The sequence below is a fragment of the Amblyomma maculatum genome, chromosome 3, assembly GCF_055883805.1.
Source record: "Amblyomma maculatum isolate TAMU_Amacu chromosome 3, ASM5588380v1, whole genome shotgun sequence".
Classification (NCBI taxonomy): Eukaryota; Metazoa; Arthropoda; class Arachnida; order Ixodida; family Ixodidae; genus Amblyomma; species Amblyomma maculatum.
In genome coordinates, this window is record NC_139346.1 from 41181405 (window position 1) to 41204407 (window position 23003).

The window sequence follows — 23003 nt, forward strand, 5'->3', positions numbered from 1 at the left end:
GTTTCCGTGCGGTACTGATATTATAAATCCTCATTTCTTCGGAATTGTTGAGTTCGATTTAGTCTGAAGGAGACAAGATCTCTTCATTCCGACCCTAATCTCATTACGTACTTTGGTCAGTGTCTGTCCCTTAAAGCAGCAACTTTATCGGGCCTAAGCACGTCTTGAGCAGTGCTGTAAGACACAAATGGTAAAAATGTCGTTTAACGTCAATGGTAACAATACAACCACTAAATTTCATTGCCTACATGCAGCTCAATATCACGCGCCCTACTTAAGCAAAGCACTGGAGAACACTCAGAATGTCCCAATAGAGAAACAACGCATATTGGCATTCTATTTTCGCAGCACCTACTTTCCAATGAAACAGACTGCCTTCTGAGGAGGTCAGCTCAACATTTTTTCAATAATGTGGCCGGCTTTTCTCATCTATTTGTGAGCGCAGTGGGTGTGGTCTTCATTTTTGCGCCGAGCATAAAAAGGGTAAATTTCTTCTGTAAACGCTAAAGCTCTCGTAGAAATTGTGCGTCACTTCCTACCAATTTAAAGAGCTGTGTCTCTTTATACTCATAAGAGCTCGATATATGTCCTTACCTTATTGTTGAAAGCGCAAAGTTTGCTGCTGATGACCCCTCTTGTGTCTGTTTAATCTTCATCAGAGCTGGATGTTGATCACGCATGCTCCTTTTTGTACATGCACTTGTTACTCAGTCCCCTCCCGCTTTGGCTACTAAAAGGTGGCTGGCAGTATTATAAAAATTGAAAATAAATACATACGTCTTTCTAAAACCACTTTGAGTGTCGGATGTTGCGTTGGAAAATAAAGAACGAAACGGGTACAAAAACAAAAAAATGCAGCTGAGGAATCTTGTCTTGCGGCACCTCTTGAGAACGCAATCATCTAGGAAGTAATAAATTATAAAATAACAACTGAGGTGCTAGCGCTCATATTACTTTAGGTAGGCCGAAATGGATTGTGTAACAGAATATGGCTACGATACGGATAAAAACATGATAAAAGCTTTCTAAGCAAGAATAGAATGCGTAAGTGGCCTGTACAAAATACGTAGCAGCGATCCAGCGCACTAAAGCAAATGGACGTTTTGTAATACGGAAGTTGGACGCGTGTATTTCCTTTATAAAATCTTAATAGCACGGTGAATTTAGCACACGGCTGGGTATTCCAAGCTCATGCATGCTAAGCCAAGTACAGTTCTGTTATCAGAGAGCATTAGGAGCAACGCGTCGTTTAAATTAATCCAGAACCCTCAACCAAGCGTGGCACAATATATTAAGCTTCAAGACAATATCCTCATATTGCTGTGTAAACTGGAGCACCAACAGATGTATCTTCACGGACTTTATTATATGTTAAGCAATGACACTCACGAGGCTATATACTTCAACACGTTGTCCATTCACTCCTACTCTGCCTTTGTCAACATTTCATTAAATAAATTACATCTTGCACAATGAGAATCACGCGCTCAGTATGCGCTTGGTGAAGTACGATGCATTTGCTCACACACGTTTCTTTACTAGCACTTGAGGCCGTTTTCTCCAAAATTTTTATTTTGTGTATTAATGTGCATAATTTCTTTTGCCTCGTTCAACGTATGGCATTGCACTTGATTACGCTTTCGCTGAGCCCTATCCCTGCAGGCGAGGACTGCTAACATTGACGCGATGAGAAGGCATAATACGCAGAAGACCACGTAGAGAAGATTGTAAGAGCCCTTTGTGTCACGGAAGAAGCCTAGAAAAGAAATCATAAAAAGACATATCTTAGACGTACTGCGCTAAAATCTTTTCTGAATACAAGAAACATGGCGCACTTACCGATGATTGATGGTCCGCAAAGCCACACAGGAATAGTAGTCAGGCCAGCCACTCCACAGCAGAAGCTCACGGTAATTACCGCCATGTAGTCCCCCATGAGAACAGTCTTAATGCACAGGATATAACCTTGAGCTAAGCCTAATATAGTTGTAAGTGCAACCAACTCGCTGAAATTGTTCACCAGGGGCAAAAGCAGGAAGCAGCTTCCGGCGGCCAAGAAGGTAGCAGCAGCCATAGGGCAGCGGCTATGGCGGATCTTGTCGGACGCAAAAGGTACGACCAGCCTTCCAATGAGGAGACCAACGGCGTTGTAGATAACTATCTGATTACCGTTATCAATCGTCCATCCTTTATCGACAGTGTAGGCAACAATAGTTATCGAGAATGTAACGAACACGTACTCGGATATGATTGAGTATAAGACCAACACGTAAAACGGAAAGGATTGAAAGCTCTCCAGAGCAACCTCCGCTATGCTGGGTGTTTTCTTCTCGTCGTCTGCAGAACCTCTCGGCTGCTTTTTTCGCAGCCAATAATTTGTATTCTCTTGCTTAGTGCCAATATCATCAACTTGCTTGTTTGAACCTGTACAGAGGTTAGTTATACGTGCTGCTACATTTGATAAGGGCACCTTACAGGGTCTAGGGTGCCTTATTAGCATAATGAGCGGCACCACGTGGGAAACTAGTGCACCAGTTATCAGCAGGCAGCCTTGCATTCCATAAATGTCCGTGAGTTTCCAAAGTAGCCTTGTCCCCGCCATCCCGGATGTAGCTCTGAAAGTCCACATGATAGCAGTAGCCGTCCCTCGGTATTCGTCAAAGTAGATGAGCAGGTACAAGCAGAGTCCCAGTAAGGAAACACCTAATCCAGTACCTGCAAAATTTAGAAGAAGACTTGTCAGGCTTGTTTTTGGAGTATCTGTTTACCTTCAGTCGGCTACAATGTATCTGCGCAAATTTATTCCAAACTATAATAGTTCATGTCAGTTTTTCAAAGGCACAAGTTATCTCAATAGTTTACAGAGCTGCATGAAAGTTGAATGAAAGGAACCAAATGCTTGAATAATTGCTTAGCAATCGTTCCATGCACAACGCCTGGCTTCCTAAATTTTTTTCAACTGAAAAACCTAAACTTCGTTATTCGGCGTTTGTTTCTGAAAGCTTTTTATATGACACAATAAGGAAGTGACTACTTATAAAAAAAAATTTATAAAGAAGTCAACTTTATTTTGAATAAATGATTATTTCATATTTGCATAATGCAATGTTACCCACTCCGTTTCAAGTATGAGGGCTAAACACGAATCCTCACAATCGCTGCAAGACGATGGCTTGAGTAAAGTGAATTGAGAACTCAAAGGTCGATAGAGGGCTACATTTTCGTGTTACAGCACTGTGCCGATGATCAGTTAGGTCGGAGACCAGTCCAGAAAGAGCACTGTAGGCTCCACGAGGCGTGCGACGACCATAGCAGACTTTTCGATTGCATATATTGTACAGAGACGTTGAGGCCAAGGGAATAATTCGTTGTCCACTTCACGGCTAAAACCTCAGTTGCCTCATCGCTTCGTGAAGGTGACCAAAGTTTATTAAAAAAACGTCTTGAGCGAACTATCTTCTTGGGTTTTGCTAAGAGTGATAAACCAACGTTAGCGTACATGTTTGTTAACCTCTTCTCTGTCAAGACAATGAGGAAAGCCTGAGAAAATATGCCGACATATCTTCGTCGCTCAGTTCATAGTGAGTTCTCTTTAAAAAAAAATGTAACTATACTTTCAATTCAGTAGAGCTCCTCGAATTCATAAATGGCGTAAAAAAATGTTCGAAAATGGATTACCTCCTTGACATTAATGCAGTGCGTAAAAATATTGAGCACTGCATTAATGAGAAAAAAAATATTAAAAGAAAATAATCTAAACGACCAACCAACGTGCAATTGAAAGTAGTTACTGTTTAGTAGGACACAACTGTATGGTAGATTCCCAACCAAAAATCCCTGCCTTCCGCCCTCCTTTTCTCCCCCTCCTCCTTCCAAGTTATGCTACAAAGGTCCTGTCTACATCGTTCGCTGCAGTATTTGCGGTTCCTTTCTTTTATGCTGGGAAGTAGCTTTGTTACAATGGTTTCCAACTACGCGCTTCCGCGTGGGGGCTGTCTCCTCTCCTGCGGAGCAAGTGGAAGAGGGGAAGGGGGGGGGGGGGTCACAGTAAAGTGATGTTTGACTCATGGCTACCAGTAGTGGTAACGTAACGAAAGGAGAGACAATGGCTCGTCATAGAAAAACTGGGGCCATCCCGTGCTAGAAATTGCAACAACATGCATTAGCACAGTGTAGACGCCTTTGGTTCACTGTGTAGGAGAAGTTTTGTTCTTGGCGGATATACTAGTCGTTCACAATGGCACAAATTTTCATGACGATAATACTCATCAAGGAGAAGGAAAATATTAAAATGTCATCATACGATTTGGATTCGACTTGGTAATATCCACTGTTATTGGCAACCATTTCGCAGCGACGTAATTAGTTTCTGCGGTGTTGTGAGAGTCATGCCTCTAGGTGGTATAATCATTTCTTAAAATGATATATCGTTTCGAAGAAAATCGGCACTGGTACGAGAGGAGCCCTCGCGCTAGGCCAACCCCTAAATAATCATTCATTCTATCGCCATGTTGTGCCGTCTTCAGGCTTGCCATCACGGAACAGTATATATAACCTGAAATGATTTCCATGCAAAAGCATATATCACCTTATGAACAACTTCAGGAACTCGAGAGGGTGCGCATTGTAAGTATGGTTTAAAACTCAGTAAACTCTTTAGACTGCAAATTACCACTCTTGCAAGCACAGAAAAAATTAACACGTACTTGCAACTCCAGCTGTCATCGCACTTCCCATGTCGTTGCTCGCCCACGGTTGCGAGTTATTGCCATCAAGCTGTTTAGAATGAATGTAAATGTTTACTTGTTTGCCCTTTTTAACTCTATTTGCCATAACAAAAGCAAACTGCAAATTTTATTCGCGTTAATATAGCCAATAGAATTTTTATTGAAAAGCAGGAACATATTATCAGTTGTAAAAGCAAGGGTTTGTGTAGCTGGTTTGTTTCCTTGTTGATTTAACCTAAAGGGCATCCCGATAAATGCTGTTAGATAAGCTGGTTATCTGAAACAAGGAATTGGTTGTTTTTTAAATGCAGCTCATATATGGTGTCATATTCTATACGCTACGAATAAAACAAAATGTTGAATATTTAGAAATGTCCATTGCAAATTATTGGATATGCACAAAATATAGAAAGAATTACTATCGTGAGATGTACGATTGCTTGAGACGGAGTATACCACCAGGCCATGCTGGCTTGGTTGCTTTGACTGAGCACAGAGTCACGCCGTCTTCTGTGTGCCGCAGCACGCATGATTTGACTCGGTTGAGTAGTTTTTCTGAGATGATACCTCGAAATAATTACCTGATACAATCAATAAAGCATGAAACACCATGAAACACCGGTTCTTGTGGTCTTTCTAAGTAAATAATAAGCAAATCATGCAGTGCATATGGCTTACTAATATATTAGCACTACAGCGCGTAACAATTCTAAAACGACACTTTTTTTAACTTCATATAATCCTAGTAGCCTGCACAAAAAACGCACCTCATACAGTTGTAAGAGTCATTCCCACCTCCTATGCTTATCGTCTGAGTCTACTCTGTCATTGGTGAAAAGGGTAGGAAATCCTATTTTTTCCTACCTGCCACTCACAACTCCTTGCATCGCCCCGTTATGTGTTTCGCTTTGCGCAGTTTAGTGATTTACCGGGGTGTACTTCCGGACTTACCATATATCACGCCGAATGTGAATGTCATCCAGGCAATGTTGGGGGCGAATGCAGACGCCACAAGACCGGCAGAAGCAAAAAAGCCGCCAATGAGACTGATGTGATAGACGGATATCTTGTGCTGCATCTGGGTGACAAGAAGACCTGCAAATTCATAAATACTAAGACTTTGAATTGGCTCCAATACCTGAAGTACTTGTCATCAAAAGAACAGAAAAAAATGCTGCAAAGTTCACAGTTATCACAACCCAATAATTAAATTGCATAGGTGTCGGCTTATTTCGCCGAATTTTCAAACCTACAAAATGTGCTATTGAAGCATCTCTAAAGAGCGATGGCGGGACATTGCGAGTTCATGGTATAGGAGGTATTCAAGTAACGTCACGGGCAGCTCAGTGTGTAGCACGGAACAGCTTTAGCAGTGCAGCGGGAGCAGGTTATTATGATATCCTCGCAGCCTTTGGTGGTGCTACATGCACCACGAGATTGCCGCCACTGTAACTTAGGTGCACACTCTCTATAGTACTAGTCAAAGTTTAGTAGCTATGTTCCTGGTGATGTGCTTCAAACCATAAAGAAGATAGAATGATAAGCAAATCTAAAGATTCCTTCTGTAAGCCTCCAGGTAGTTCATTTCTGAGTTATTGCTAACAGCTTCCTTGCAAGTAATCGACGTTACCGACTTTAGCACCTTTAAGTGTGCGGTATATATGTAATCTCTTTCTAAACACTGTTAAGTTCCTTTGTGTCTGCTTTCACTGTTCTCATTTCTGTGTTGTTGTTTTTTTGCCGCTGCAAGCCCAGTATTATTCGTATTGGTATGCTGTCATGAAGCTTGTTTCTTCCCACTTCCCTCTGTAATTCTTTCGGGCCTTCATGTTATGTATGTAAATAAATAAGCAAACAAACCCATTTTATTTTCCTCTGAAAGAAAATGCGCTCTATCAGGATAATGTTTCACGAAACACGTACCAGATTTGCCAAAAGTAACCGCGCTGCATGTTTTGCTTCTCGCTTGTTATCTAAGGCCAACATGGATTCTCACAGGATCAATTTGTTGCCAAGTGAGGACGGGAATTCGCTTTTGCTTCACACAAATTTACAGCTTCAGAAGTGCAATGAATTCTCTGCTATCCCGCCGGAATTGGAGCACGCAGACTGATTACGTTTGGTTTGGTTTATGGGGTTTAAAGTTCTAAAGCAACTAAGGCTCTTAGAGGCGCCGTAGCTAAGTACTCCGGAAATTTCGACCACCTGGGGTTCTTAAACGTGCACTGACATCGCACAGCACACGGGCGCCTTGCATGTCGCCTCCACCGAAAAGCGCCAAAGGCTAAGGCGCTATAATATATCAGCGTTGGTATGTTTTGAAGTTTAGGTACCTGTCCCCACAACAGGTAACTAAGCACCTCAATGTTATTAATTGCTTTCCAGCCAAATAGTTCGTCTTTCTTTGTTTGGGCTACAAAAATAGTTTACAACAAAAAGGCCTTGTACAATTTTTATTGTTTTCCACCGCAGTCTCAAGTGGTTAGGCTGCTTAACTACTTGTTTTAACTGGGTTCAACCCAAGCCGGATGGCCACGTTTCGATGCAACTAAGCATAAGCAATTTCGTTAAAGCCTACAACCAAGGAAGGGTTTCGGTCTTGTTTCATACTGTGCGGAAGAATCATAGACAAACGTTTTCGGCGATTACGTTTACTAGTGCGCATGTATGTAATCATCTAGGATAGCAGGCAGTAGCTATTGAGTTCTAGAGGTGAATGACATGTGTCGATATACGATATGTGGTGAGTGGTTTGGTCCGCAGACATGAAAACCGAAAATGGACTTGGAATGGAAACACAGTTCATACTGTGGAGCGAACCCACTGTTTGGGAGAATGTAGGAATCCTCAGAACGGTGCGATGTAGTGGTCGTAAAATTATAACGTCCTAAGTAAGCGGGAATTCAAACTGATATGAAAGGAGCAAAGCATGGATATCCCGGCTGAGCAGATATTGAGCTCAAGCCAAATGTGACGGCATAAAAACGCACGCAATAAGCGGTGTTTCCTTACAAAAATGTCTATGATCACTTTATGCGATGTCTTTAGACAATATGATCATAGAATCTATCGACCATCAAAAGAAAGTCTTTAGAACACGTATGATCCATGTATGACCTCCCTTCCGACAATAGGCCACCGTGATTGAATAGAATGTATTTACATAGAACGTATTTATACCTCCTATGATTAGCCTATTGATAGCGTATATGGACACTGTAACGACTGTGTTCCGATAATTGGCCACCGTTATTTTAAAGAATCGTGTTCATACAAAGTATTAATATCTTGTGTTATGCTAACTATATTTCAAGTGTCCAATAATAATGTGTATTTTACTCACTGTTGACATGCGTGTAATATTTCGTGAAAAGTGAGAGTAGTGAAAGAAACAGATGCAAATTCATACCTTCATTTATTGCACAAACCCTTGACACAGAAACACTTGGTTTCCGATGGCAACGACATTGTGTGTTTGATGTAGCGGCCATATCAAATTTATCATGATGTCACCTAGAAAAGAAATACACATGCTCAAAATTTCTCTGCCAATTCCACACGCTTTGTGCTAGCATCACACACATCTCTCTTCACTGAGATGCCTCTTTTTCCTCAAAATATGCTAACAGGTTTCCAACCACTTTCTGTACAAACTATATTGCAAAACACCCTCAGGAGATAGAGACTATTGCTGTGTTTAGTTGTATTCCTTTTAATCCTCTATATCATTCGACATTAGTTTATCACAATAGGGGCCCAGGAAACAAAGGAGTGAAATTTACACGCCAGTATGCTTGGTCATCAGATAAACTCTCTCCTCTGCCATTTGCTACATCAAGCAAATACACATGTTGAACAAAACTTGAAGTTGGGCTAGATGGTGCATTGTAACTTGACTGAAGATAAAGCGCGCGGGAAGACACACACAAGAGAAGAAGACACAGGACACGCGCTAACTCACATCTGGTTTATTTGCAGCAATAACAGCAAATATATGCTGAAAAGAGGTCCTGCGCTCTACATAACAATCACATAAGGACAGAGAAAAAATATAAGGAATATTACAAAACATGATCAAGGAATATCACAAAACCCGATCAAGAACACTGATCTCTGCCTTCCAGAGCCGCACCGACGTATCGCTGACACACCTATCTCCCCTTTTCCCGATATGGAATGCCTCCAAAAGCTCACGCGCTGTCTTATCACGGCCTCTGCCCAGAATCTTAATGTCAGCCAGTCGCGGCTCGCACGCAGTGCAGTTCGCGCAATGCGCTGCCAAATTTGTCCCTCCACACCTTAAAGACCGCAAATGATCCCCTGCTCGATCATTAATACAGCGCCCGGTCTGGCCAATGTAGGCCTTCCCACAGGTCAGCGGGATCTCATATACGACCCCCATGCAGCAGTCGACAAACCGCTTAGAATGTTTTTTCTCACAACCGCTCGATTTTCCAACACGCGAAATGCGTGAGCAAAGCTCCGCCGTCTTCTTCGGAGCGGAGAACACCACCGGCATGCCGTGTCTGTTCGCCACTTTCTTCACGTGGTGCGCAACCTTATGCATATACGGTACCACAACAGGTTTGGCCGTATTTCTCACCGGAAGAGTTTTCTTCCCAAAACCAAGGGAGCCATGTTTGGGAAGAAAACTGCTCCGGTGAGAAATACGGCCAAACCTGTTGTGGTACCGTATATGCATAAGGTTGTGCACCACGTGAAGAAAGTGGCGAAGAGGCATGGCGTGCCGGTGGTGCTCTCCGCTCCGAAGAAGATGGCGGAGCTTTGCTCACGCATTTCGCGTGTTGGAAAACCGAGCGGTTGTGAGAAAAAGCATTCTAAGCGGTTTGTCGACTGCTGCATGGGGTTCGTATATGAGATCCCGCTGACATGTGGGAAGGCCTACATTGGCCAGACCGGGCGCTGTATTAATGATCGAGCAGGGGATCATTTGCGGGCTTTAAGGAGTGGAGGGACAAATTTGGCAACGCATTGCGCAAACTGCACTGCGTGTGAGCCGCGACTGGCTGACATTAAGATTCTGGGCAGAGGCCGTGATAAGACAGCGCGTGAGCTTTTGGAGGCATTCCATATCGGGAAAAGGGGAGATAGGTGTGTCAGCGATACGTCGGTGCGGCTCTGGAAGGCAGAGATCAGTTTTCTTGATCGGGTTTTGTGATATTCCTTGATCATGTTTTGTAATATTCCTTATATTTTTTCTCTGTCTTTATGTGATTGTTATGTACTGTGCATTGTTATGTACTGTGCAAATAAACCAGATGTGAGTTGGCACGTGTCCTGTGTCTTCTTCTCTTGTGTGTGCCTTCTCGTGTGCTTTATCTTCAGTCAAGTTACACATGTTGAGCGGCAACGTATCAGTACGTATACATACATTTTGGTGCATGCTACCAGCAAGTGATGCCACTATGCCTGTTTGCTCCCATTTTTCCTGAGTGATGCCTATGTTAGCCATAGCAGATAACACACACACCTAAGTAATTACTGAAGGAGACCAGCTACACCAAGCACCTAGGTGAATACAAGAGCAATAATAGGGAATGATAAAGTATATTATAGTTACCCTACAATATGCAGTCACACATACTTTTTGCTACATATGCAGGTAACAAGTCTCAATAGTGTACTCCCAGACAGTAAGAAAATAAGAAAGTGCCACTCATGCCCATCTTTTCCTTTCAAGAGCTGGTCACCAAGGTAAAATCTTTATCGCATATGAAAGCAAAATTTAGAATACCTTTCTTTTATAAGAAGTCCACATGGATGCTGAAGAAACTACGCTGCTATGTCCCACTGCTACTTGTCCCGGAAGTCAGGTTGCCTTGTTACTTGTCGGCACAGACCACGGCAACAGGGTGTCTCCAGATATGGTCGAATGAAGCAACAAGAGGACTGCATATACATATGAGAACACTAGTCAGAACAGCACGAAGGAAGATTTTTTGAATAATAAAGGAAAAGTCAAATGCACAAGTAAAAGAAACATAGGAGGAGTATTTCATATGGTTGCTGAGTGACAGTATGAAAAGCCCAGAATTGGAAACGCAATGCTCCACTGAGGAAAATTACATAATTATAAAATACATAAATACATATAATCTAGGTAATCTCGGGAATAGTGGCAAGTCTTATGTAGGCACTATCTTTTGGGGATACGTGGAAAGACAAGTCAGATGGGGTGGTAAAAAATGACTGGTTTGGTTTATGTGGTTTAACATCCCAAAGCAACCCAGGCTAAGAGAGATGCTGTAGGGGAGGACTTCAGAGCGTTCGACGAGCTGGGGCTCTTTAACGTGCACTGATATCGCACAGGACATGAATGCCTTTTTGCTTCAATTTTGGGCTTACTGCTGAACTGGTCGTACTCAAAATAGGTTGGCGCTACTTTTATTTAAATTTAGACAAGGTCCTTTTGAGGATACAAGACTTGCATGTGTCCCAGACACATTCAGGGAGACATGCTAGCCCTATACAAAGGCTTAAAACGTGGAGCGCTTGTCTCATTAAAACCCACCCTGCCCCGCATTATCACCTTTTAGTACCTAGTATTGCCTGCTTTGGCTCATCAATAGTAGGCTACCGACAATAGGAGCTAAATTATTTCATCCTTAAAAAATCATGCAGCTTACTGCTGGAATATGCAGTCACACATACTTTTTGCTACATATGCAGTTAACAAGTTGTAATAGTGTATTCCCCAGAGTAAGAAATCAAGAAAGTGCCATTCATGTCCATCCTTTCCTTCAAGAGCTTGTCACCAAGGTAAGATCTTGATCACATATGAAAATCAAATATAGAAGAAATACCTGCCTTTTATAAGAAATCCACATGGATGCTGAAGAAACCATGCATCTACGTCCCACTGCTACTTGTCCCGGAAGTCAGGTTGCCTAGTTTTTACTTGTCGGCACAGACCACGGCAACAGGGAGTCTCCAGATATGGCGCAATGAAGCATCAAGAGGACTGCATATGCATACGAGAACACTAGTTTCTGAAAGATTTCTATGCAATAACAGGAAGATCTTTCACTATCAAACACAGTTGCAAACAACACTAAAATCTAATGAGCCCATGTATGTTTCTCTTAAAAATGTGCGGACGAAGGAAATGTAGTTGCTGCTCCTTTTATTTATTTACTTGTAACTAATACTGCATCATTTCCAGCTATAGCATGCGTGAACACAATGCAAACAAACAATAGAGGTGAGCAAGCTTATCTAAAGATTTAGAATGACTTTTTGTAATAAAATGAACAGAAATCATTTAAGTAGCCATGTACAGGAGACAATGCATGTACTAAAGCAGAGCTGCACAGATTTAAGAGCCTTAAAAGCTCTAGCAAAACACCCTTCTTGTCACTGTTGCCTTTTCACAAACACTACAGGCTGGCCGAGAGCTAGTTATGATACAATATCTAATTATCGCATTCAAACTGATCACTTTTTCAAATACATTGATAAACACAGGTACACATGGCTGAGCTTTCAAAACATCATGTGTTGGACAAAACCCTCATTATACTCTTGGATAGGTCTGATAATAAAGATCAGCATGGCGAACAGCCATTCGGCGCCTCCATGCGCTATGCAAGCTTAATAGCCTTATCATATTTTACAGAACACTTGTAATTTTCAACACCTGCGAACCAAATTCCATGAGGGTTTAAAAGGACATCTTTGAGCAAAGTTCACTGTAGGATATTGCCACCAAAAAAACCCAATCACAACAATTTATAAACACATGTTCGACAGCCTCCGACTTTCTGTACAAAATACAGTTCACACCCTATGGCAGAAAGATCTCTCTCTGCCATCTATGTTTATCCAGGCAGAACCCAAACATGCAATTTAAAAAAGAAGATTTTTAGCAGGCTGTAAAGGCATTCGTTTTACATGTTAGGATGCATTATTATTTGATAAACACAAAAGGGCCGCCACACTGATACTTCCCTTCGTCTTGCAGCCCACCTCTTCTGTAACAAGCCCCCTCATGTTTGCAGAACTCAAAAACACACAAAAAAATTAAACAAAAAATGTTCTCCAACAGTTAAATATCAACATATTACTTTTGTTATTGCTAGTAACTATATGGCTCTAAGGTTAACGATGCATTTATTTAGGTTGTGAATAAAATGAGTTCGGAAGTTAATTGCAAATCTTGGTGACTAGCAAGAAAGTAAATATTTGTGTATATGTTGCTTTGAGCAAAGTAAATGTTCTCATTTAGTCACAGAAAAACAGAATACCACTTGAACGAACGTCACTTCGACGATGCATTCAGTTGTACGAACTTTATTAAATCCCCCCACTGAAGCTCTATTGAACACTACGCAAACACACTTCATTTTAACAAACTTCAGTTATTGCTCATTTCAGTTCAACGAACATTTTCTGCGGTGCTATCCTGTGTCTTCAAATTCTTACTGAGCACTTAAAAAAGCACAGTCCGCACTCTTTGTAGCATATTTTTATGTTAGGAACCACTCTTCATTATCGCGTGAAGAAAAGTGGCCGTTATTTAGCTTTAAAGTGAATTGGCTGTCTAAACTAGCTTGTGACCAGATGAATCCATAGCTGTCTTTGCACGCTTAATTAGCTGTACAGTCATAGCCAGTCAAAGCCAGATCTTCAGCCCTACTAGGCCCTTTAGCTCAAAGAATTGCGAATGTGTGCATTTTGGTTAACCATGATCTGCTTGGAGAAAATGAAAGCCTTTTCTCCTCAGCAGGCCATTGTGATAGGTAAGATTCTCAGGAGCTTGCACAGTAATCGAGTTCAAAACCACTGTAGTCCTTTCAAAAGTGCTGCAAAAGGTTACGCATTCTTCACTTGCAAATCAGTGCAATGACAAATAAATGGGCCCAGATAAGATTTGAACGACCTAAAAATCTGTGACAGATTTTCTCTTCTTGGGCTCCAAGATTACCTCGGAAGGAGACTGCAGCCATGAAATTAGGAGACGCCTGCTTCTGGGAAAGAGAGCAATGGTTAGCCTTGACCGCCTGGTAAACAGCAGAGACATTAGTCTGCCAACCAAGATCCGTATAACTCGTGCTATGGTCTTTCCAGTTGTGATGTATGGATGCGAGAGTTGGACTGTGAAAAAGGCTGACCGCCGAAGAATTGACGCGTTTGAATTGTGGTGCTGGCGAAGACTCTTGAGAGTTCCTTGGACTGCCAGAAGATCAGATCAGTCGATATTATCGACCATAAACCCTGACTGCTCATTGGAGGGTCAAATTCTAAAGTTAAAGCTCAGCTACTTTGGTCATCTGATGAGAAGAGAGGAGTCGCTGGAGAAAGATCTGATGTTGGGAAAGGTTGAGGGTCGCCAGAGAAGGGGTAGGCAGCGAACGCAATGGTTAGATGGCATCCTCGAGGCACTACAGATGAAGTTATGTGATGTTAGGAAGATAGTGAGAGACCGGAAAGCGTGGCGTGACATTGTCCATAGGGTCATGAAGAGTCGGACACGACTGAACGACTGAATTGAATATTTCTTGAAGCTAATGGAAACAATCTTCCACGCATTTATTTCAGTCCAATAAACTTTCATTTCAACAAGCTTTTTCCTAAGGTCCCTTGAACTTTGTTCAAGTGAAGCATCACTGTATGTGTACATATGCTGAGGCAGTCTAAATAAACAGTAACTGAATGTCAGCATGAACATGCACACCTATGCACAGTGCAGTCAGCTATATTATGAAACTATGTCAATGAGCTATTAAAATTAGGTTTATTCAATTTTGCCTCAACTAGAAATAGTAGGTACTACTGCAATAAAACAGCTAAGTATATCTCCTGTTTTAAAGCTCTGAAGAGGCCACGAAAAATTTTCTTTAGTGCAGACTATGAGCAAGATTCACCAACACGTCAGTCTTGCGCTAAATACACAGCAAGAATCATATAACAATACCGAGCTGGTTTCAAGCTTTGCTTTAATGAAGCCTGTTACACATCCGCCCTTTATACTCTCAAAAGAAAACAATAAATGCAAGAAAGCATGAACCAGTAAAACTTTTACAGTTATAAAGCAATCACATGAATGCAAAAAACATCAGCATGTGATACCTACCATTTTAATGTCTCCTTTACAGGAAGGATGCTTTAGGGCAGGGCATCCATGGCTGATAGAATAAACTGCCTCAACAGATTCATGACGCTGTCTGCTTCATATTCAGGCAGCACTCCCTCGATAGCAGAAGAAATCTGCTGCAAAAGCAGTTTGACAATACAATTGCATCAGCTGGACTGCAAGCATTATTGCCAAACAAGCCATAAACGCAGTAAAAGAAAGACTTCATTAAATCCATGCTTCGCAAATCCATAACATATTATTACTTTCCCTATACTACTAAAGAAAAGCTGTCTCAGAAAATGAATTCCTAGCAGCTCTAGGTCACATGCCATAAGTTACCAAAAAACTCGATCCTATCATCTGTTTCAATTCTGACCCTTGTCAGCAATGTCAAACATTAATAAACGAAGAACTTCCATAGTTGAAATTCACTTTTCAAAATATGTTGTTTCTCTGTGAAGCTTAAAGGCTCTTAGAAATTAAACAAAACAGAAGACTAAGTTTGAAAGCTCTAGCCACTTACATCACAGCCAATTGTTAGTTTGAACCACATAACTTGCACGCCTCCGTAAAAAAAAAAAAAGAAGAAAACCGTTGGGACTTAAAAAAACAATACGTACTGACCTACTGAGGATACAAATATAACTATTACTGTGTTGGAGTCTGCGAATTGTTATGAATAAAACGATATATCAACCTCCCCCCCCCCCCCCCCCAATCTGTGCCTACTCGAAAGGAAAGCTTAAAATACAGTATAAATTTACGCGCAAAAGTCGTTGCTTATGGACTATTCCTATCAACCTCGAATTACCGGTTCTATGTGCAAATAGCTCAGCAAAGAAACCCTATAAATAAAAAAAGATAGGTAGCGAGCGATCGCACACATCTGATGGAAGATAAAAATAGCGTCTACATCGCTTTCACGCAGTACAAGGCCTCTCTCAATATTTGAAACTGACAGTTATGGCTGCGAGGCAAAGCGGTTGTTTAAGTTTGAATAATTGGTAATAACTCCGCAAAAACAAACGCCTTAACTATCTGAACTTTGTTGCAAAATGATCGGAAAGAGGCCGCGGACCATCGAGGATCACTTTTTAGAACTTAACTAGGTGCTAAAAAGGCTAAACGATGAAAAATCTTCCTAGCAAATTGGTCGTGCTGTGTGCAGCAAATTAAAAAATGGGTAAACGCGTGTAAGTTAAAAACTGCTCAGTTCAGAAACATAAAATTTTCCGTGAGTATGCGCAAAGGGCTTATAAAAAAGGAATGAAAACGTTTGGCAACTTACATTGAAGATTTCTGGCAGAAAGAAGTATTTTTTTCCGTGCTCGACGTCGCCAAACGCCGCCTCCCCGAGAAGTTTTTTTGCAGGTCGTCTTGGTCTTCCGTGCACGATCACGTGACACAATCACGTGACGCATGCCTCTATTTTTGCAGGAATTCTGAGAGCAATCACGTGACACATAGGTGCCGTAGCCAAGCTGTAGTCTCGGCGTCCGCTCACGCGTGTATTGCGTGTATCGTGGAGTTCGCTTTTTTGTTTGTTTGTTTTTTTAGTCGCGCTGCCGCGCCAAGGTCGCCGCGCTGCTCAGACGAAAGGCGGGAAGCGTGGAATGCCGAGCGAGCGCCGGTTCTGTGCGTTCGCAATCTTTCGCTTTCGTTCTTTTTCTTCCGGTGGTTTTGTGGGGTGGCTGGTATTCGAGGCGACGCAGAGACTCGGAGTGGCGTGCCCGCTTCTTCACAGCGCGCTGCATGGATCGTGTGTTTGCTTTCCTCATTGTAATGAAAACTTGAGTTCTGACCGTATGCGGGGCCACACATATTGAGTAACTGCGCATGAGTTATTTGCACACACGCCCGCTCACACACATGCAGATTTACAGTGGCGGAAAAGATATAGCTCTCAAGACTGAGAGCATTATCCTTTTATGCTAATTTAACACGAAAAACTGATTGCTGATTTGGTTACTTTTACTCGGAGACAGCTTCGTGAATATTTTATGAAACTTTGAAGCCATCCTTTTCGCTGTATTGATGACATCACTGCGGTATTACCATGAAATTGCGCTGTTATTCGGTAAACACATATCTATTTTCCTTTTTTTTTACTTTTGATGCTGTTTATCTCTGTAATGCCTGCAATGTTTATGCCTGTAATGTGTTCCATGTAAACTCTCAAGCAGTGTGCAACTGCTTTCTCGCTGAGGAGCCCCCCCCCCCCCCCCCCCTCCCCCGTCCTCGGATTTGAAAATAAGGTTGATTGATTGAGTGATAATTTGATTGATCGATTGATTGATTGATTGAAGGGCGCGTAAATTATAACGTAGCAGTCAAATCGCCAGCGCTACCTAGCTGCCGATCCTTGGTTCGATCGGCAGCTACCAAACTTTAAAAAAATAAACTAAAGGAAGAAAGCGTGCAACGTCTGCTCTGTGATTTGCCGAGGGCAGCTCCATGCCGTCACAGGTTTGATACCATGCTGTCTACGTTGGCAAGCCTGCCCGCTTCTCCTTTCACACCTTCCGCACTTCAAGGGGAAGGGGGGGGGGGTGAAGAATGCGTGCTTGCGTGCGTGCGTGCTGCTGTGTGCTTTGCTCGCAGGACGGCTAGACGCTCCCCCTCCTCCAGTTCGAAGGCGTGCGCTCCGATGGTCAAGCGCCTCCTTGCATCCTCCCCGCGCATTGGATTTGAGACACCTTGCAACCACCCTCTCGAGAGGGTGGCTGCAGCTAGAACTAGCATAACGTTTTTAATGGATCACAACACACGGAAGGATGAATATGTTCAGCTACAGCTGGTTCATATTCCGTGGTTCTGCATGTTAATTGCTGTTGATTGTGCCGTAAGGGCGCTTAATTTATGCGCAGAGCAAGGTCAGTGCTGCGGACCGCAGGTTGCGCGGTGATATAGTTCACGCTGAATGAGCGCGATGCGAAGGCAGAGAGAGAATATGCGTGTTTCTGCGGGCGCATTCTATGCTGTTATGTGTGCTAGTTCGCCCGCACCGCCCCCTTCCGTGCGCCTTCCCTCTTCCTCTCTCGTTTCTTACCATTAGCGCGCCTCCCTTCTCTACCCTTGCCCTTTGCACGCTCCTCACCCAGACACCACCTCCAGCAAAAACATAACAAACAAAAGTAGAACCTATAGAGCACTCGCTTGGTTGACGCACATGCCCAAAGGCTGCTGTGTGGTCTCGGATAACCTCCGCGAGCGAAACATACGATGCGCGCGGTCAGGAACAGTATGGCCGCCTTGCCGGGAGCTGTGGCGCAGAAGTGAATAAGACAATTACTAACATATTGAGTGCGGCGCTAGAAAATGTCGGCGACGCGGACGCCGATTTGTTTCCATAAGTGGTGGGCAGGGGCGTAGCGTGAACAGTGGGGTGGCTCGACGGCGTCTGGGAGCACAGTTCTAATCCCGATCGTGTCGTTATAAAAGAAAAAAAAGGAGAAGTTCATTTTTTTTTTTCTGGTGAAAGTTTTGTCCTCGTCAGGGAAAAGCACTCTCCATTTTCCAGTAATTTCGGCGCGTGAAAAGGGAAGGGGGCGGCGGGGGGGGGGGGGGAGCTCGTTCGGTATTTTACTGAACATGTGCATATACTCAATAGTTGTGTGTATACCATCAAATAATGCTAAAGTCCCGCCCATACAGCTTCTGGGCTACGTGGATCCGAGCGTCCAGGGCGTGCGCCTCTTGCAGAGCATCGCGCGATGTAACGCAACACCACACAGCGCACATTCGCAATCGTAAAGTTGGCGGCGCGGTGGCTGACGCCGTGCTGTGCGCGTTTACCTTCTATTTGTGATGTTTTAGTCTTTAATGGTGCGAGCGAGCTCGATAACAGGACTCAGTGCGTCCTCAACAAGAGCGGACGCTTGACGAAGAAATGCGCGATGAAGAAAGAGTGAAATTGTAACCAGTTAAATTTTTCAAAATATAAACTTATACGTTTTTATCAATAATTCTTGCAAATTGGTCGTATCAATTGTCTTTTTCCATTTCTTTTTTAGGAGATGTTACTCATAATAAAAATAAAAAAGTAATTCAAATATGATTTGTAATGAACAGCATGCACTCGGTCAGTTATTGGGACTATATACTTTCGATCTGAACATTTTTTCTGACATGCCAAATTGCTTCAATATATTGCAATAGCTGTGTATGAGTGGTATAACCAGACATAATTGTCGAGGGCGTTATACGGCATCGATAAAAAAAAATTGCAAAAAAGGCAAAAAAAGGAGTTCAAAAACTTTAGGAAGGTGTTTTGACCTCGAAACATAGCCCTGGTTACGCCCCTGCTGTATATTGACAGGCGCATATACAGAGAAGTATATTCGCCTAACTTGCTATGTACTAACTTTATATGAACTGATCTAAATACACAAAAGTAACCGTGTATGAACTTCGTATTTACACATCTTCATAGAGATTAAAAGTACGTACAATATTGATAGAGTCAATAAGGTGTTAATACAAATTCTAAAGACTGTTGACGACCATTTTTGTAAGGGTTACTGCAGCTGTCACTAAAGCGTGCAGGTTAAAGTAGATAGCAGAAAACTTAAAAGGGTCTCCGTAATATCTCTGAGGAAACAATTCAAGATAAAGATAGATGACTGCGTGAAAGCGTCTAACTGCACAGTTTAAATAGCGATTATGAAGTAAAAAGGTAACCAACAATGGCAGTGTAAATTGTAGATAATTCAATGACTTCTTAAGAATGGAGGTAACGTTGCTAAAAGCGATGAAAGGAAAGTGTAGGCGTCGGATGAATTTGATTTATGTGATAAGTGACAGGTAGGAAATGCTATTACAGTTTTGAATAATTAGCCAAGGATATTTACACAGGTCTATGGAGTGGCCGAAGAAATGAGAAAGTTGATAAGAGAGCCAGGAGAGAGAAACAGTTCTACATTGCACCGGTACCTAAAGGGGAATAACAAAAAGCCCCAGACGAAATGCAAAGGGGGAATAAACCCGCTGAGATAAAAGCAATAGCAAACCTTATGAAAAGTAGGGCGGAGGGTGGGGGGGGGGGCATTGCATCTTGAATAGTGGCGACTTTGCATAAATAAAGACTCGGGACCTTGGAAAGTTCGACAGAAACCTGATAATACCTTAATTCATTAATAATTGGAAGTCGTCTACTCTAAACAGAAGAGCTTGAGGATGGTATTATTCGCTGTTTGCGAAGCTCCTGATTGAAAAGAGGTAAAAAAAACGGCTAATTGAACGAAAGTAGCTTTAGGAGAGTACCCCACAATAAGCCATATGCACTTTGCCAGACAATGATAGAGAAGTACGCAGGATATAACCGCCGCCTAATGCAGCGTTCTTATATTACGAAGAAGCTGCCAACATAGTGGCCGCCGCTGAGTTAGCTTTTGATGGGAGCGGCAGTAATTATTCGGCGAACTTGGCAGTGTTGTAGGCTCCTCTATTAGACAATTCATCGGTTCAGATGATCATGCTGTCTTTGTCCTATCAGGTGGTTGTTTGGAATGGCACTATTACTAAGGAGAATGCAACTGGAGGTTTTAATCTCGCATTTATGCTCTGGAGAAACGTTTTTAGTGTTTCCCTGCTGATAATATTGAGAAGCTTTGCAGCGCACAGGCTGACATCACGGAGTGGCTAGGAGTACACACCAGACATAGTTGCTAGCAACCGAGCGCTTTGAAGCGTACACTACAGCATATCTCATTTAGGTGAAAGAAGGGGTTTAGAATGGGCGTCTTACCCGCAATGCTATGTGAGATGACTGTAGTCATGGTGACCCAAGAGGCTTGACCGTGGTTGATGAGATACTTTTCCTTGAACAGAACGGTCATGTAGCCGACGCAAGAGCTCACCATGACCAACAGGAACGCCGAGAGTGCCACTGCAAAAGGTACGCCCCAGCATCGATCCACCAATGCATGTTTCCTTGCAGCATTCATTGTGACCGCTGAGCAAGGAGTACTGAAAAGAAACAAAATTAGACTGCGTTTTAGAAGGGAGGTAAAAGAAGCAACAAAATTTCAAAAATTTTATGTTGAGTTCAGGCGAAGTGACAGAAAACTTAGTACCTATTTGTGATTCGATATGCTATCAGGGGTAATACGGCTATTAGGGTTTCGTAGACTAGACTAGCCTCAAGACCGCTTGCAAATATGTTGTAAAGTCATACCAGTAGAAAAACACTGCAGAATGTCTGTGATTACAACAGAATCACAATGAAGTTTCTGGCTGTGAACCTGTTGTGACAACAGAAATTTTGTAATAACGTCAGTATTTTCTCTGGTTGACTAATGAAAGTGCCATAGAACAAAGAAACAGAACACAGAGCAAATGAAAGAAATAAAGGAAAACGATAAAAAATAAAGGCTGCCGAAAAGTATATCACTGAAAAAGGTACAGAACTAAAGAAACTTATGACGTTTACAATAGAATTACAGAATATTTGGTCGTGTTTTTGACACAGTTCTGTACTGCTTTTCGACAGTAAGCACCATAACTACTCTTGCTGGAGCAAATAATTTTCTGCATTAAATATAGATCTACTGCTTTCAAAATAGCCCCGTGCTAGGGTCACAGGCGGAGTTAGCCAGGCGCCGCTGTATTGCAATATTGAGCCCACGACGGGCCTTCCAAGCCCGCCATGAGGTTCAGCGTGGCGACATTGTTGAGTATTTAAAATGTGAACTGCGCATTGAGCGTAAATAAGCTTGTCCTATATATTTAGAGAACTGACCAACGAAGGCATCGAGATGGCTGTAATGCTGAAAGAATGTTTGGTGAACACTACAGGTACAGAGAAGGCTTCAAAGGCAATCTTCAAATGTCGCAAAACTATAGCACGAAGCTAATTTGAAGACGGAAACTAACTGCGGTTAACAACGCAATCATAGATTTCTATGAAAGTGAACCATTTCGTCGAACTTTAGATATTGACCCATGAAGCTGCAACCATTTTTATTCCAATACAAATTAAATGTAGAAGCTGTTCAGCTTTTTTTAGCTGTACCTGTACTCTTAGTTAAAGGCTAATGAATAATTATTCTACTATTACAATCCGGAATTATCAGGAATTTTCCTAAATATACAGTACAAACTCTTAGAGTTCGTTATTCGCCTTTACCGAGATTGCTAGCTGTCTAGGTTAGCTCAGATGACAGAGCGGCTGCCTCAGAGAGGCGATTTTCATGGGTTCGAACCCCAAAACGGAGAAATTTTTGTCTGACTACAGAGTTTCTGAAAAAGCTCAGTTCCTTCAGTTGTACCTAGATGACTGCGCTCGAGTCAATGTAAATGCGTAATTCCACCATTAACACAAGAGAAGTGCCCTTAAGCTGTCGGATCATGCTTCCCTTCACTGGCTTATATGAGACTTCAAATTACTGTTCAGGAGTCGTAGTGCATGAAACCGAGCAGATGCTGAAACAGAATACCCCCGCGGTTTTCTTGACACGAATTGACGAATGCACTCAAGCAAATGAACCTTCAGGAGCTAAGAGTTTATAGCAAAAATCTCATGTACTGAAATTTGCATTTGAGAACACGCGCGAACACATCTTTGATCTTTGAATTTGTCATTTCTCTTTTCTGCTATCGTACAACGCCAAAGGGCGTGGGTGTCCGGGGATACTTCGAAATAACACTTATGGTGGCCATGACCAAATGGCACAGTTTCTTGTTAGCCTGTGTATACGAAGTACTCCTCTGAAGAATTTGAGCTCCGGAATTATTTTGTTTCCGAGATGTTCAGGGTAGCAGGCGGAAAAAAAAAACAAACAACTTTATTTGTAATATTCTGCTGCCAACCTAACAACATCTAGTGGATACAACAAAGGTGAAAAGGAGTTTATCAATTTTGCTCTCTCTACCCGCACCATGCGTCTGTTGATTTCAAGGTGCCAACAGGACGACTGAAGTGTACTGTGCTCTGCTGAATTGAAATAAATACCTAGACACAGTGCGGACAGACCGCAACGCAGCCCGGCCGTCATTCTTTATTATAGTCCCTGCTAGTGGTTTGTGCTTTTGGCCGATATTGACAACCTTTTTTATTCTTTTTCTAGTCCCTTTTCACTGCTGTCAAGAATATATGGAATACAACGCTCCCATTTCGTTTCAGAATACTGCGGGGGTAAACGCTGAAAATATTTTGGGACTTTTAAACATATATTTATGCT

General features: G+C 42.3%; 1 protein-coding gene across 5 annotated transcripts; it reads right to left on the reverse strand.

The window, feature by feature from the left end:
• Positions 1 to 998: 998 nt before the first annotated feature.
• On the reverse strand, positions 999 to 20764 carry LOC146194636 (monocarboxylate transporter 9-like). Of its 5 annotated transcripts, XM_084597478.1 has the most exons (8): positions 16112 to 16297; positions 14821 to 14957; positions 11556 to 11709; positions 10483 to 10637; positions 8137 to 8240; positions 5679 to 5822; positions 1840 to 2715; positions 1000 to 1756 (listed from the first exon to the last, which is right to left on the reverse strand). In XM_084597478.1, exons 5-8 carry the CDS (start codon positions 8216 to 8218, stop codon positions 1539 to 1541), a joined length of 1320 nt encoding a protein of 439 aa, XP_084453604.1. In that variant the 5' UTR covers positions 8219 to 8240; positions 10483 to 10637; positions 11556 to 11709; positions 14821 to 14957; positions 16112 to 16297; the 3' UTR covers positions 1000 to 1538. The 5 variants fall into 5 exon arrangements, with proteins under 5 accessions (XP_084453607.1, XP_084453603.1, XP_084453604.1 ...); XM_084597479.1 differs by lacking the exon at positions 11556 to 11709; XM_084597481.1 differs by lacking the exons at positions 8137 to 8240; positions 10483 to 10637; positions 11556 to 11709 and having other exon boundaries at positions 999 to 1756; positions 16112 to 16298.
• Between the last annotated feature and the right edge of the window lie 2239 nt (positions 20765 to 23003).